This window comes from Oncorhynchus tshawytscha, unplaced genomic scaffold (assembly GCF_018296145.1).
Source record: "Oncorhynchus tshawytscha isolate Ot180627B unplaced genomic scaffold, Otsh_v2.0 Un_contig_4627_pilon_pilon, whole genome shotgun sequence".
NCBI lineage: Eukaryota > Metazoa > Chordata > Actinopteri > Salmoniformes > Salmonidae > Oncorhynchus > Oncorhynchus tshawytscha.
In genome coordinates this window covers 37501-53964 of record NW_024609630.1, presented here as the reverse complement: position 1 = coordinate 53964, position 16464 = coordinate 37501, and the positions used below count along the sequence as shown (strand labels likewise).

The window sequence follows — 16464 nt, the reverse complement described above, 5'->3', positions numbered from 1 at the left end:
CAGTGGCCAGGCTCCGTGTTCCGATGGTCAGTGGCCAGGCTCCGTGTTCCGATGTTCAGTGGCCAGGCTCCGTGTTCCGATGGTCAGTGGCCAGGCTCCGTGTTCCGATGGTCAGTGGCCAGGCTCCCTGCTCTGTGGTACGACCCCCAGGGGGCCATTACCCCACATAATAAAAAACACCATGAGACGTCACACACACAATCGTTAGGACACACGTATAAACTGTGATTGAACCTCTCAACTGAAGTGGGCCAGCTTGACGAGTCGCTAGCTAACAAACGGATGTTGTCATCTCGTTGTGGGAGGCAGCGGACAAGGTTCTTCAATTAAATCCCAGTAGCAGTAGCTACAAGTTGTGTGTAGCACACAAATACACATACACACACACAGACACACACACACACACACACACATACACCCACACACACACAGACACACACACATACACACACACACACACACAAATACACACACAAATACACACACACACACACACACACACACACACACACATACAAATACACAAACACACACACAAATACACACACATACACACACACACACACACACAAATACACACACACACACACAAATACACACACACACACACACACACACACACACACAACCTACAGACAGAGATGTAGTTTTAAACCCCTCCTTCTGCAGTAACTGGGCTGGGTGTTTTCTGTGTTTACATCCAGACCCGTTACCAAGGCGACGCTGCATTCTGTTTACCACCAGGGCTCTAACTAATTAACCCACATTCTGTCTCTGCCCTCGTTTTGCCAGGCCTTACGCAACCAACACATATGTTTACCTTGGCTGCGGCCCAATTGGCACCTATTCCCTATGGGCCCTGGTCAAAACTAGTACACTATATAGAGAATAGGGTTCCATTTGGGAAACAGATCTGGTAATTATGCTGAGAGGAAGATGAGAGGAATTGGGTTATGCACTAATCAGTGATTATGATTCTCTCCCCAAAGCACCCTGTCCTGTTATATCTAGGTATTAGTTACCCCTGTCAAGGAGACACGGCTATCTAGGTATTAGTTACCCCTGTCAAGGAGACAGAGCTATCTAGGTATTAGTTACCCCTGTCAAGGAGACAGAGCTATCTAGGTATTAGTTACCCCTGTCAAGGAGACAGAGCTATCTAGGTATTAGTTACCCCTGTCAAGGAGACAGAGCTATCTAGGTATTAGTTACCCCTGTCAAGGAGACTGAGGAGAGGCACACAGTCCTGTTCTATCTAGGTATGAGTTACCCCTGTCAAGGAGAGAGAGGGAAAGGCATCCTGTCCTGTTATATCTAGGTATTAGTTACCCCTGTCAAGGAGCCAGAGCTATCTAGGTATTAGTTACCCCTGTCAAGGAGACACGGCTATCTAGGTATTAGTTACCCCTGTCAAGGAGACTGAGGAGAGGCACCCGGTCCTGTTATATCTAGGTATTAGTTACCCCTGTCAAGGAGACAGAGCTATCTAGGTATTAGTTACCCCTGTCAAGGAGACAGAGCTATCTAGGTATTAGTTACCCCTGTCAAGGAGACACAGCTATCTAGGTATTAGTTACCCCTGTCAAGGAGACAGAGCTATCTAGGTATTAGTTACCCCTGTCAAGGAGACACAGCTATCTAGGTATTAGTTACCCCTGTCAAGGAGACAGAGCTATCTAGGTATTAGTTACCCCTGTCAAGGAGACAGAGGAGAGGCACCTAGTCCTGTTATATCTAGGTATTAGTTACCCCTGTCAAGGAGTCAGAGCTATCTAGGTATTAGTTACCCCTGTCAATGAGACTGAGGAGAGGCACCCAGTCCTGTTATATCTAGGTATTAGTTACCCCTGTCAAGGAGACAGAGCTATCTAGGTATTAGTTACCCCTGTCAAGGAGACAGAGGAGAGGCACCTAGTCCTGTTATATCTAGGTATTAGTTACCCCTGTCAAGGAGACAGAGCTATCTAGGTATTAGTTAACCCTGTCAATGAGTCAGAGGAGAGGCACCTAGTCCTGTTATATCTAGGTATTAGTTACCCCTGTCAAGGAGACAGAGCTATCTAGGTATTAGTTACCCCTGTCAAGGAGGCAGAGGAGAGGCACCTAGTCCTGTTATATCTAGGTATTAGTTACCCCTGTCAAGGAGACACAGCTATCTAGGTATTAGTTACCCCTGTCAAGGAGACAGAGGAGAGGCACCCAGTCCTGTTCTATCTAGGTATTAGTTACCCCTGTCAAGGAGTCAGAGGGAAAGGCATCCTGTCCTGTTATATCTAGGTATTAGTTACCCCTGTCAAGGAGACAGAGGAAAGGCACCCAGTCCTGTTATATCTAGGTATTAGTTACCCCTGTCAAGGAGACAGAGGAAAGGCACCCAGTCCTGTTATATCTAGGTATTAGTTACCCCTGTCAAGGAGACAGAGGAGAGGCACCCAGTCCTGTTATATCTAGGTATTAGTTACCCCTGTCAAGGAGACAGAGGGAAAGGCATCCTGTCCTGTTATATCTAGGTATTAGTTACCCCTGTCAAGGAGACAGAGCTATCTAGGTATTAGTTACCCCTGTCAAGGAGACTGAGGAGAGGCACCCAGTCCTGTTATATCTAGGTATTAGTTACCCCTGTCAAGGAGACACAGCTATCTAGGTATTAGTTACCCCTGTCAAGGAGACAGAGGAGAGGCACCTAGTCCTGTTATATCTAGGTATTAGTTACCCCTGTCAAGGAGACACAGCTATCTAGGTATTAGTTACCCCTGTCAAGGAGTCAGAGGAAAAGGCATCCTGTCCTGTTATATCTAGGTATTAGTTACCCCTGTCAAGGAGACAGAGGAAAGGCACCCAGTCCTGTTATATCTAGGTATTAGTTACCCCTGTCAAGGAGACACAGCTATCTAGGTATTAGTTACCCCTGTCAAGGAGACAGAGGAGAGGCACCTAGTCCTGTTATATCTAGGTATTAGTTACCCCTGTCAAGGAGACACAGCTATCTAGGTATTAGTTACCCCTGTCAAGGAGACAGAGGAGAGGCACCTAGTCCTGTTATATCTAGGTATTAGTTACCCCTGTCAAGGAGACACAGCTATCTAGGTATTAGTTACCCCTGTCAAGGAGCCAGAGGAGAGGCACCCTGTCCTGTTCTATCTAGGTATTAGTTACCCCTGTCAAGGAGACAGAGGAGAGGCACCCAGTCCTGTTCTATCTAGGTATTAGTTACCCCTGTCAAGGAGACTGAGGGAAAGGCATCCTGTCCTGTTATATCTAGGTATTAGTTACCCCTGTCAAGGAGACTGAGGGAAAGGCATCCTGTCCTGTTATATCTAGGTATTAGTTACCCCTGTCAAGGAGACTGAGGGAAAGGCATCCTGTCCTGTTATATCTAGGTATTAGTTACCCCTGTCAAGGAGACTGAGGGAAAGGCATCCTGTCCTGTTATATCTAGGTATTAGTTACCCCTGTCAAGGAGACTGAGGGAAAGGCACTGGGGATTTATGATGTTTATATTCTGCTGCTCTATTAGAGGAGGTACGTTAATAAAACCTTTTCCAATGCTCTTGTACTAGGGTATTTACCGTAACGATGACCTGGCTTTCAGGTAAATTGGGCAGGTGTTGTCCCTTATACCTTTTAGGATTTAGTCATTTTGGACATTAGTAAAAAAAAAAATATTTAAAAAAACAACAGAGATTATTGGTCATTTGAATAATGAGTTTCTTTCTCTGGATTACATTGTAATATAAAATGTTGTTCCAGAATGAGGAATGAGGACAACTGAACAGTATTCTGTATTCTGCCTCTGTGTTGTCATGGTGAAGGGAGGGATGGGAGCAAACTGATGACTGCCTGGGCTGCATTCCAAATGGCACCCTATTCCCTGTGTAGTGCACTATGTTTGATCAAAACCCTATATTTCCTGTTAACAAGTCTCTGATATGTTTGATCAAAACCCTATATTCCCTGTTAACAAGTCTCTGATATGTTTGATCAAGACCCTATGTTCTATGTTAACAGGTCTCTGTGAGTCTCATTTCAGCAGCTTGTCTCTGTCAGGCCTCCTGTTAACAGGTCTCTGTGAGTCTCATTTCAGCAGCTTGTCTCTGTCAGGGCCTCCTGTTACCAGGTCTCTGTGAGTCTCATTTCAGCAGCTTGTCTCTGTCAGGGCCTCCTGTTAACAGGTCTCTGTGAGTCTCATTTCAGCAGCTTGTCTCTGTCAGGGCCTCCTGTTAACAGGTCTCTGTGAGTCTCATTTCAGCAGCTTGTCTCTGTCAGGGCCTCCTGTTACCAGGTCTCTGTGAGTCTCATTTCAGCAGCTTGTCTCTGTCAGGGCCTCCTGTTAACAGGTCTCTGTGAGTCTCATTTCAGCAGCTTGTCTCTGTCAGGGCCTCCTGTTAACAGGTCTCTGTGAGTCTCATTTCAGCAGCTTGTCTCTGTCAGGGCCTCCTGTTAACAGGTCTCTGTGAGTCTCATTTCAGCAGCTTGTCTCTGTCAGGGCCTCCTGTTACCAGGTCTCTGTGAGTCTCATTTCAGCAGCTTGTCTCTGTCAGGGCCTCCTGTTAACAGGTCTCTGTGAGTCTCATTTCAGCAGCTTGTCTCTGTCAGGGCCTCCTGTTAACAGGTCTCTGTGAGTCTCATTTCAGCAGCTTGTCTCTGTCAGGGCCTCCTGTTACCAGGTCTCTGTGAGTCTCATTTCAGCAGCTTGTCTCTGTCAGGGCCTCCTGTTACCAGGTCTCTGTGAGTCTCATTTCAGCAGCTTGTCTCTGTCAGGGCCTCCTGTTAACAGGTCTCTGTGAGTCTCATTTCAGCAGCTTGTCTCTGTCAGGGCCTCCTGTTACCAGGTCTCTGTTTGAGTCTCATTTCAGCAGCTTGTCTCTGTCAGGGCCTCCTGTTACCAGGTCTCTGTGAGTCTCATTTCAGCAGCTTGTCTCTGTCAGGGCCTCCTGTTACCAGGTCTCTGTGAGTCTCATTTCAGCAGCTTGTCTCTGTCAGGGCCTCCTGTTACCAGGTCTCTGTGAGTCTCATTTCAGCAGCTTGTCTCTGTCAGGGCCTCCTGTTACCATAACTCTGTTTGAGTCTCTTAAACATGCATTACATCTGTGTATCTGTCTATGGTGGTGGTGGGGGGGGGATTCTGTCTGTGTGTTGGTGAGAACTATGACTGTGTACAGTATGTGGACGCATGATGAGTAATGGATGTTTGTTTTACTCCATGTGTAACTCTGTGTCGTTGTATCTGTCAAACTGCTTTGCTTTATCTTGGTCAGGTCGCAGTTGTAAATGAGAACTTGTTCTCAACTTGCCTACCTGGTTAAATAAAGGTAAAATAAAAATAAATAAAAAAATGAGTAATGGATGTTTCTAGACCAGATCAATTCAGATCAGTGTTTATGTTGTGAAAGAACAGCATATGAGCAACACTGAACTGGTGTTGTAACCAGTCTTATCAACTGACCACATTTACACATAGTACACACTGTAGAATATAGGACTAAAGACAGTCCTGGTCACCTCTAAACCCTGGTCTGTGTGTTCCTCTCCCCAGGACTGGGACTCTGGAGCTGGGGGACAAGCTGCTGGTCACCTCTAAACCCTGGTCTGTGTGTTCCTCTCCCTGGGACTGGGACTCTGGAGCTGGGGGACAAGCTGCTGGTCACCTCTAAACCCTGGTCTGTGTGTTCCTCTCCCCAGGACTGGGACTCTGGAGCTGGGGGACAAGCTGCTGGTCACCTCTAAACCCTGGTCTGTGTGTTCCTCTCCCCAGGACTGGGACTCTGGAGCTGGGGGACAAGCTGCTGGTCACCTCTAAACCCTGGTCTGTGTGTTCCTCTCCCCAGGACTGGGACTCTGGAGCTGGGGGACAAGCTGCTGGTCACCTCTAAACCCTGGTCTGTGTGTTCCTCTCCCCAGGACTGGGACTCTGGAGCTGGGGGACAAGCTGCTGGTCACCTCTAAACCCTGGTCTGTGTGTTCCTCTCCCCAGGACTGGGACTCTGGAGCTGGGGGACAAGCTGCTGGTCACCTCTAAACCCTGGTCTGTGTGTTCCTCTCCCCAGGACTGGGACTCTGGAGCTGGGGGACAAGCTGCTGGCCATCGATAACATCCGGCTGGACAACTGCTCCATGGAAGACGCTGTTCAGATTCTCCAGCAGTGTGAAGAACTGGTCAAGCTCAAGATCCGCAAGGACGAGGACAACTCAGGTAGTGCGTACACACTGGACACACACACACACACACACTGGACACACACACACACACACACACTGTTAGTCAAAACCACTGAACCAACCTCTCTGTTAGTCAAAACCACTGTACCAACCTCTCTGTTAGTCAAAACCACTGTACCAACCTCTCTGTTAGTCAAAACCACTGAACCAACCTCTCTGTTAGTCAAAACCACTGAACCAACCTCTCTGTTAGTCAAAACCACTGTACCAACCTCTCTGTTAGTCAAAACCACTGAACCAACCTCTCTGTTAGTCAAAACCACTGAACCAACCTCTCTGCTAGTCAAAACCACTGACCCAACCTCTCTGTTAGTCAAAACCACTGAACCAACCTCTCTGTTAGTCAAAACCACTGTACCAACCTCTCTGTTAGTCAAAACCACTGACCCAACCTCTCTGTTAGTCAAAACCACTGTACCAACCTCTCTGTTAGTCAAAACCACTGACCCAACCTCTGTGTTAGTAAAAACCCTGACCCAACCTCTCTGTTAGTCAAAACCACTGTACCAACCTCTCTGTTAGTCAAAACCCCTGACCCAACCTCTCTGTTAGTCAAAACCACTGTACCAACCTATCTGCTAGTCAAAACCACTGTACCAACCTCGCTAGTAGTCAAAACCACTGTACCAACCTCTGCAAAACCACTGTACCAACCTCGCTAGTAGTCAAAACCACTGAACCAACCTCTCTGTTAGTCAAAACCACTGTACCAACCTCTCTGTTAGTCAAAACCACTGTCCCAACCTCTCTGTTAGTCAAAACCACTGTCCTTGTTAGATATAATTCACCTGACCAGGCCGGTCATACCTAAAACAAAGTGTGTGAGTTAACACTCACTCCAACCCATCTCTACAGCCCTAGGATATCATCAGCAATACACATTAACACAGTCCCAATAACACAGTCCTGCCCACCACACCGTTTCCTGAAATAACTGGACTTCCTGTGTAAACCCAGCCCACTGGAGATAACGCAGTCCTGCCCACCACACTGTTTCCTGAAATAACTGGACTTCCTGTGTAAACCCAGCCCACTGGAGATAACACAGTCCTGCCCACCACTCCGTTTCCTGAAAGAGTATTCTCAGTTCCCCTTAACCTATCGCAATGCAGCAGGAGACCCCATCACGGCCAATCATCACAGAGCTACTACTCTGTAGGCATATTAGGCTTAGATTAGTTTAATTGGAACAAATGAGACGCTTTGTTTGTTCAATCAGACCATTTAACAACCAACGCGTCCCCACGGTGACGTGATGAACCAATCGGCTCACAGAGGGGGGGGGGGTAATCAACCTGACATCAGACATCCATGTTAACTGATTCATCTGTTTCCATGTCTCTCAAATGGCCCCCTATTCCCTTTAGAGGGGCCCTATAGGCCCTGGTCAAAAGTAGTGCACTAGAAAGGGGAAATTGGGATGCGCCCTATGCGTCTAGTGTCTGTTTGGTTCCGTTGGTTATTTGTTTGAACGAGGAACTAAATATTTCTAATTGAAGTTGTAATGAAACAGAGATAATCAGGTTCCAGGACTCAGTTCACTGTTATTACTAATGTAGTCAGAGTGTTTAAACAACACACACACACACACACACACACACACACACACACACACACACACACACACACACACACACACACACACACACACACACACACACACACACACACACACATCCTCAAAGAGCTTCCCATATTAATGTGTTGCAGGCAGAGTGTATCTGTCACTTTAGCTACGCGTCTCCTCCTGGCTCCTCCCACCACCCATAGTCACTGGGAGGAGAGTTAAGGGTTTCTCCTCCTGGCTCCTCCCACCACCCATAGTCACTGGGAGGAGAGTTAAGGGTTTCTCCTCCAGGCTCCTCCCCCCACCCATAGTCACTGGGATGAGAGTTAAGGGTTTCTCCTCCTGGCTCCTCCCATCCCCCATAGTCACTGGGAGGAGAGTTAAGGGTTTCTCCAATGGCTCCTCCCACCACCCATAGTCACTGGGAGGAGAGTTAAGGGTTTCTCCTCCTGGCTCCTCCTACCACCCATAGTCACTGGGAGGAGAGTTAAGGGGTTCTCCTCTGGCTCCTCCCACCACCCATAGTCACTGGGAGGAGAGTTAAGGGTTTCTCCTCCTGGCTCCTCCTACCACCCATAGTCACTGGGAGGAGAGTTAAGGGTTTCTCCTCCTGGCTCCTCCCACCACCCATAGTCACTGGGAGGAGAGTTAAGGGTTTCTCCTCCTGGCTCCTCCCACCCCCCATAGTCACTGGGAGGAGAGTTAAGGGTTTCTCCTCCTGGCTCCTCCTACCACCCATAGTCACTGGGAGGAGAGTTAAGGGGTTCTCCTCCTGGCTCCTCCCACCACCCATAGTCACTGGGAGGAGAGTTAAGGGTTTCTCCTCCTGGCTCCTCCCACCCCCATAGTCACTGGGAGGAGAGTTAAGGGTTTCTCCTCCTGGCTCCTCCCACCCCCATAGTCACTGGGAGGAGAGTTAAGGGTTTCTCCTCCTGGCTCCTCCCACCCCCATAGTCACTGGGAGGAGAGTTAAGGGTTTCTCCTCCTGGCTCCTCCCACCACCCATAGTCACTGGGAGGAGAGTTAAGGGTTTCTCCTCCTGGCTCCTCCCACCACCCATAGTCACTGGGAGGAGAGTTAAGGGTTTGTCCTCTGGCTCCTCCCACCACCCATAGTCACTGGGAGGAGAGTTAAGGGTTTCTCCTCCTGGCTCCTCCCACCACCCATAGTCACTGGGAGGAGAGTTAAGGGGTTCTCCTCCTGGCTCCTCCCACCACCCATAGTCAAAGGGAGGAGAGTTAAGGGGTTCTCCTCTGGCTCCTCCCACCACCCATAGTCACTGGGAGGAGAGCTAAGGGGTTCTCCTCCTGGCTCCTCCCACCACCCATAGTCACTGGGAGGAGAGTTAAGGGGTTCTCCTCCTGGCTCCTCCTACCACCCATAGTCACTGGGAGGAGAGTTAAGGGGTTCTCCTCTGGCTCCTCCCACCACCCATAGTCACTGGGAGGAGAGTTAAGGGGTTCTCCTCTGGCTCCCCTATTCCAGGCTTGCCCGGTGTAGGCCGTCATTGTAAAACAGGATTTATTCTTAAACTGACTTGCCTAGAGAAATACATGTTAAATAAAAATGAAATCCTACTAAATGATAATGAATAAGAGATCAGATCCTGGTTCAGCACTCGTACTCTGGGATGCTTTGAGGTAACAGGCCGGTTCTTCTTCCTCAAAGAGTCTCCAGCTCTCAGCAGCTGCTCTGATCTGATCTGTATGTATGAGGAAACTGTAGCGTAGACCCTCTGATCTGATCTGTATGTATGAGGAAACTGTAGCGTAGACCCTCTGATCTGATCTGTATGTGTGAGGAAACTGTAGTGTAGACCCTCTGATCTGTATGTGTGAGGAAACTGTAGTGTAGACCCTCTGATCTGATCTGTATGTGTGAGGAAACTGAAACCCTCTGAGTTTCAAATGAGCAGGGCTTCTACACTTCTACACTGTTATCTAGCCCTACACTGTTATCTAGCTCCACTCTGTTATCTAGCTCCACTCTGTTATCTAGCTCTACACTGTTATCTAGCTCTACACTGTTATCTAGCTCCACACTGTTATCTAGCTCCACACTGTTATCTAGCTCCACACTGTTATCTAGTTCCACACTGTTATCTAGCTCTACACTGTTATCTAGCTCTACACTGTTATCTAGCTCCACAATGTTATCTAGCTCTACCCTGTTATCTAGCTCTACACTGTTATCTAGCTCCACACTGTTTTCTAGCTTGACACTGTTATCTAGCTCCACTCTGTTATCTAGCTCCACACTGTTATCTAGCTCTACCCTGTTATCTAGCTCTACACTGTTATCTAGCTCCATGCTGTTATCTAGCTCTACACTGTTATCTAGCTCTACACTGTTATCTAGCTCTACACTGTTATCTAGCTCCACTCTGTTATCTAGCTCCACACTGTTATCTAGCTCCACACTGTTATCTAGTTCCACACTGTTATCTAGCTCTACACTGTTATCTAGCTCCACTCTGTAATCTAGCTCCACACTGTTATCTAGCTCCACACTGTTATCTAGCTCCACCCTGTTATCTAGCTCTACACTGTTATCTAGCTCCATGCTGTTATCTAGCTCTACACTGTTATCTAGCTCTACACTGTTATCTAGCTCCACTCTGTTATCTAGCTCCACTCTGTTATCTAGCTCTACACTGTTATCTAGCTCTACACTGTTATCTAGCTCCACTCTGTTATCTAGCTCCACTCTGTTATCTAGCTCCACTCTGTTATCTAGCTCTGCACTGTTATCTAGCTCCACAATGTTATCTAGCTCTACCCTGTTATCTAGCTCTACACTGTTATCTAGCTCTACACTGTTATCTAGCTCTACACTGTTATCTAGCTCCACACTGTTATCTAGCTCCACACTGTTATCTAGTTCCACACTGTTATCTAGCTCTACACTGTTATCTAGCTCTACACTGTTATCTAGCTCCACAATGTTATCTAGCTCTACCCTGTTATCTAGCTCTACACTGTTATCTAGCTCCACACTGTTTTCTAGCTTGACACTGTTATCTAGCTCCACTCTGTTATCTAGCTCCACACTGTTATCTAGCTCTACCCTGTTATCTAGCTCTACACTGTTATCTAGCTCCATGCTGTTATCTAGCTCTACACTGTTATCTAGCTCTACACTGTTATCTAGCTCTACACTGTTATCTAGCTCCACTCTGTTATCTAGCTCCACACTGTTATCTAGCTCCACACTGTTATCTAGTTCCACACTGTTATCTAGCTCTACACTGTTATCTAGCTCCACTCTGTAATCTAGCTCCACACTGTTATCTAGCTCCACACTGTTATCTAGCTCCACCCTGTTATCTAGCTCTACACTGTTATCTAGCTCCATGCTGTTATCTAACTCTACACTGTTATCTAGCTCCACTCTGTTATCTAGCTCCACTCTGTTATCTAGCTCTACACTGTTATCTAACTCTACACTGTTATCTAGCTCCACTCTGTTATCTAGCTCCACTCTGTTATCTAGCTCCACTCTGTTATCTAGCTCTACACTGTTATCTAGCTCCACACTGTTATCTAGCTCTACACTGTTATCTAGCTCTGCACTGTTATCTAGCTCCACTCTGTTATCTAGCTCCACTCTGTTATCTAGCTCTACACTGTTATCTATCTCTACACTGTTATCTAGCTCTACACGGTTATCTAGCTCCACACTGTTATCTAGCTCTACACTGTTATCTAGCTCCACACTGTTATCTAGCTTGGAGCTGTTATCTAGCCCTACACTGTTATCTAGCTCTACACTGTTATCTAGCTCTACACTGTTATCTAGCTCCACACTGTTATCTAGCTCTACACTGTTATCTAGCTCTGCACTGTTATCTAGCTCCACTCTGTTATCTAGCTCCACTCTGTTATCTAGCTCTACACTGTTATCTAGCTCTACACTGTTATCTAGCTCTACTCTGTTATCTATCTCTACACTGTTATCTAGCTCTACACGGTTATCTAGCTCCACACTGTTATCTAGCTCTACACTGTTATCTAGCTCCACACTGTTATCTAGCTTGGAGCTGTTATCTAGCCCTACACTGTTATCTAGCTCCACACTGTTATCTAGCTCTACACTGTTATCTAGCTCTGCACTGTTATCTAGCTCCACTCTGTTATCTAGCTCCACTCTGTTATCTAGCTCTACACTGTTATCTAGCTCTACACTGTTATCTAGCTCTACTCTGTTATCTAGCTCTACACTGTTATCTAGCTCTACACGGTTATCTAGCTCCACACTGTTATCTAGCTCTACACTGTTATCTAGCTCCACACTGTTATCTAGCTTGGAGCTGTTATCTAGCCCTACACTGTTATCTAGCTCTACACTGTTATCTAGCTCTACACTGTTATCTAGCTCCACACTGTTATCTAGCTCTACACTGTTATCTAGCTCTGCAATGTTATCTAGCTCCACTCTGTTATCTAGCTCCACTCTGTTATCTAGCTCTACACTGTTATCTAGCTCTACACGGTTATCTAGCTCCACACTGTTATCTAGCTCTGCACTGTTATCTAGCTTGGAGCTGTTATCTAGCCCTACACTGTTATCTAGCTCTACACTGTTATCTAGCTCTACGCTGTTATCTAGCTCCACTCTGTTATCTAGCTCCATGCTGTTATCTAACTCTACACTGTTATCTAGCCCTACACTGTTATCTAGCTCTACACTGTTATCTAGCTCTACACTGTTATCTCGCTACACTGTTATCTAACTCTACACTGTTATCTAGCCCTACACTGTTATCTAGCTCTACACTGTTATCTAGCTCTACACTGTTATCTAGCCCTACACTGTTATCTAGCTCCATGCTGTCGTACAGTGAGCTCCAAAAGGATCATTGTTGTTGTTCTGGCTCTGTTCTCCAGCCCTACCCTGTTATCTAGCTCCATGCTGTCGTACAGTGAGCTCCAAAAGGATCATTGTTGTTGTTCTGGCTCTGTTTTCCAGCTCTACACTGTTATCTAGCCCTACACTGTTATCTAGCTCTACACTGTTATCTAGCTCCATGCTGTTATCTAACTCTACACTGTTATCTAGCCCTACACTGTTATCTAGCCCTACACTGTTATCTAGCTCTACACTGTTATCTAGCTCTACACTGTTATCTCTCGCTACACTGTTATCTAACTCTACACTGTTATCTAGCCCTACACTGTTATCTAGCTCTACACTGTTATCTAGCTCTACACTGTTATCTAGCCCTACACTGTTATCTAGCTCCATGCTGTCGTACAGTGAGCTCCAAAAGGATCATTGTTGTTGTTCTGGCTCTGTTCTCCAGCCCTACCCTGTTATCTAGCTCCATGCTGTCGTACAGTGAGCTCCAAAAGGATCATTGTTGTTGTTCTGGCTCTGTTTTCCAGCTCTACACTGTTATCTAGCCCTACACTGTTATCTAGCTCTACACTGTTATCTAGCTCCATACTGTCATACAGTGAGCTCCAAAAGGATCATTGTTGTTGTTCTGGCTCTGTTCTCCAGCACTACACTGTTATCTAGCTCTACACTGTTATCTAGCTCTACACTGTTATCTAGCTCCATGCTGTCATACAGTGAGCTCCAAAAGGATCATTGTTGTTGTTCTGGCTCTGTTCTCCAGCTCTACACTGTTATCTAGCTCTACACTGTTATCTAGCTTCATGCTGTCCTACAGTGAGCTCCAAAAGGATCATTGTTGTTGTTCTGGCTCTGTTCTCCAGCACTATACTGTTATCTAGCTCCATGCTGTTATCTAGCTCCATGCTGTCATACAGTGAGCTCCAAAAGGATCATTGTTGTTGCTCTGGCTCTGTTCTCCAGCTCTACACTGTTATCTAGCTCCATGCTGTTATCTAGCTCTACACTGTTATCTAGCCCGACACTGTTATCTAGCTCCATGCTGTCGTACAGTGAGCTCCAAAAGGATCATTGTTGTTGTTCTGTTCTCCAGCCCTTTATATTTGTAATGATACAGTGACTATGAGGTTGAATGAGTTTCTCACTCATCATTATTTCGAGATTCATTCAAGACTGTCCGTAACCATGGTAACATCCACATGAATTTAGAAGTGTTTTTTAAACATATTCTATTCTTATTTACAATTAAAGTGACGCCAAAATGACACAATGCATTATTTACCATTAATTTATACCGGGCACAAAATAATCTGAAACACATCCAAAACAAACAGGAAATGCATCCAACTAATTTGAGGCACAAGCTTGATGTTGTCATTGCTATGGATACAGGAGTAAATACTACACTTTCTACTACTTCCTTTAATAGTGAACTTGTCCCAATATGTTTGGTCCCTTAAAATGGGGGATTATGTACAAAAAATGCTGTAATTTCTAAACGGTCCTAACCCTATATGGTCTATGGTCTTAACCCTGGTATTAACCCTGGTCTTAACCCTGGTCCTAACCCTGGCCCTAACCCTGGTCCTAACCCTGAACCTGACCCTGCTCCTAACCCTGAACCTGACCCTGGTCCTAACCCTGGTCTTAACCCTGACCCTATCCCTGGTCCTAACCATGAACCTGACCCTGGTCCAAACCCTGGTCTTCACCTGACCCTATCCCTGGTCCTAACCATGAACCTGACCCTGGTCCAAACCCTGGTCTTCACCCTGGTCTTAACTCGGGTCCTAACCCTGGTCCTAACCCTGAACCTGACACTGGTCCTAACCATGAACCTGACCCTGGTCCTAACCCTGGTCTTAACCCTGACCCTATCCCTGGTCCTAACCATGAACCTGACCCTGGTCCAAACCCTGGTCTTCACCCTGGTCTTAACTCGGGTCCTAACCCTGGTCCTAACCCTGAACCTGACACTGGTCCTAACCATGAACCTGACCCTGGTCCTAACCCTGGTCTTCACCCTGGTCTTAACCCTGGTCTTAACCCTGGTCTTAACCCTGGCGCTAACCCTGGTCCTAACCCTGGTCTTAACCCTGGTCCTAACCCTGGTCTTAACCCTGGCCCTAACCCTGGTCTTAACCCTGGCCCTAACCCTGGTCTTAACCCTGGCCCTAACCCTGGTCTTCACCCTGGTCTTCACCCTGGTCTTAACCCTGGTCCTAACCCTGAACCTGACCCTGGTCTTAACCCTGGTCCTAACCCTGGTCCTAACCCTGGTCCTAACCCTGACCCTGGTCCTAACCCTGGTCTTAACCCTGGTCCTAACCCTGGTCTTAACCCTGAACCTGACCCTGGTCTTAACCCTGGTCTTAACCCTGGTCTTAACCCTGGTCCTAACCCTGGTCCTAACCCTGAAAATGACCCTGGTCCTAACCCTGGTCTTAACCCTGGTCCTAACCCTGGTCCTAACCCTGAACCTGACCCTGGTCTTAACCCTGGTCTTAACCCTGGTCCTAACCCTGGTCCTAACCCTGAAAATGACCCTGGTCCTAACCCTGGTCTTAACCCTGGTCCTAACCCTGGTCTTAACCCTGGTCCTAACCCTGAACCTGACCCTGGTCCTAACCCTGGTCCTAACCCTGGTCCTAACCCTGGTCCTAGCCCTGACCAGTGCTTGTCCCAGCATGGGGACAGAGTTGTAAAGCCAAGGGACGGAGGTAGACACTGTGCTGTCCTGTGTTCCAGACGAACAGGAGCTGTCTGGATCCATCATCTACACGGTGGAGCTGAAGAGATATGGAGGCCCGCTGGGGATCACCATCTCAGGCACAGAGGAGCCCTTTGACCCCATCGTCATCTCCAGCCTCACCAAGGGAGGACTGGCAGAGAGGTGAGAGAGCTAGGGGTGTGAGTAGCTGGTAGAGACAAGGGACAGGGCAATGGGGTGTGGGTAGCTAGCAGAGACAGGGGACAGGGGGTGTGGGTAGCTGGCAGAGACAGGGGACATGGGGTGTGGGTAGCTGGTAGAGACAGGGGAATGGGGTGTGGGTAGCTGGCAGAGACAGGGGACATGGGGTGTGGGTAGCTGGCAGAGACAGGGGACATGGGGTGTGGGTAGCTGGTAGAGACAGGGGAATGGGGTGTGGGTAGCTGGCAGAGACAGGGGACATGGGATGTGGGTAGCTGGCAGAGACAGGGGACATGGGGTGTGGGTAGCTGGCAGAGACAGGGGACAGGGGGTGTGGGTAGCTGGTAGAGACAGGGGACAGGGGGTGTGGGTAGCTGGTAGAGACAGGGGACATGGGGTGTGGGTAGCTGGCAGAGACAGGGGAATGGGGTGTGGGTAGCTGGTAGAGACAGGGGACATGGGGTGTGGGTAGCTGGTAGAGACAGGGGACAGGATGGAAGATGACAGACAGGGAACAGGATGGAAGATGACAGACAGGGAAGGATGGAAGATGACAGACAGGGCAGGATCTGTCTCCCCCTCTCCCTCCCTCTCTCTCTCTCTCTCTCTCTCCCTCCCTCCCTCCCTCCCTCCCTCCCTCCCTCCCTCTCTCTCTCTCTCTCTCTCTCTCTCTCTCTCCCTCTCTCAATTCAATTCAAGGGCTTTATTGGCATGGGAAACATGTGTTAACATTGCCAAAGCAAGTGAGGTAGACAACATACAAAGTGAATATATCTCTCTCTCTCTGTCTCTCTCTGTCTCTCTCTCTGTCTCTCTCTCTCCCTCTCTCTCTCTCTCTCTCTCTCTCTCCCTCCCTCCCTCCCTCCCTCCCTCGGTGGTGCTGGGTAGAACTGACTGACACCCTGGGGAG

At 47.7% G+C, this 16464-nt stretch overlaps 1 protein-coding gene across 1 annotated transcript in view; it reads left to right on the top strand.

The window, feature by feature from the left end:
• LOC121845336 (glutamate receptor-interacting protein 1-like) overlaps window positions 1–16464 on the top strand; it is a 248869-nt gene that overhangs the window by 207604 nt on the left and 24801 nt on the right. Inside the window, 2 exon segments of the mRNA XM_042316481.1 lie at window positions 6048–6193; window positions 15392–15536. Coding sequence (XP_042172415.1) covers window positions 6048–6193; window positions 15392–15536 — 291 coding nt within the window.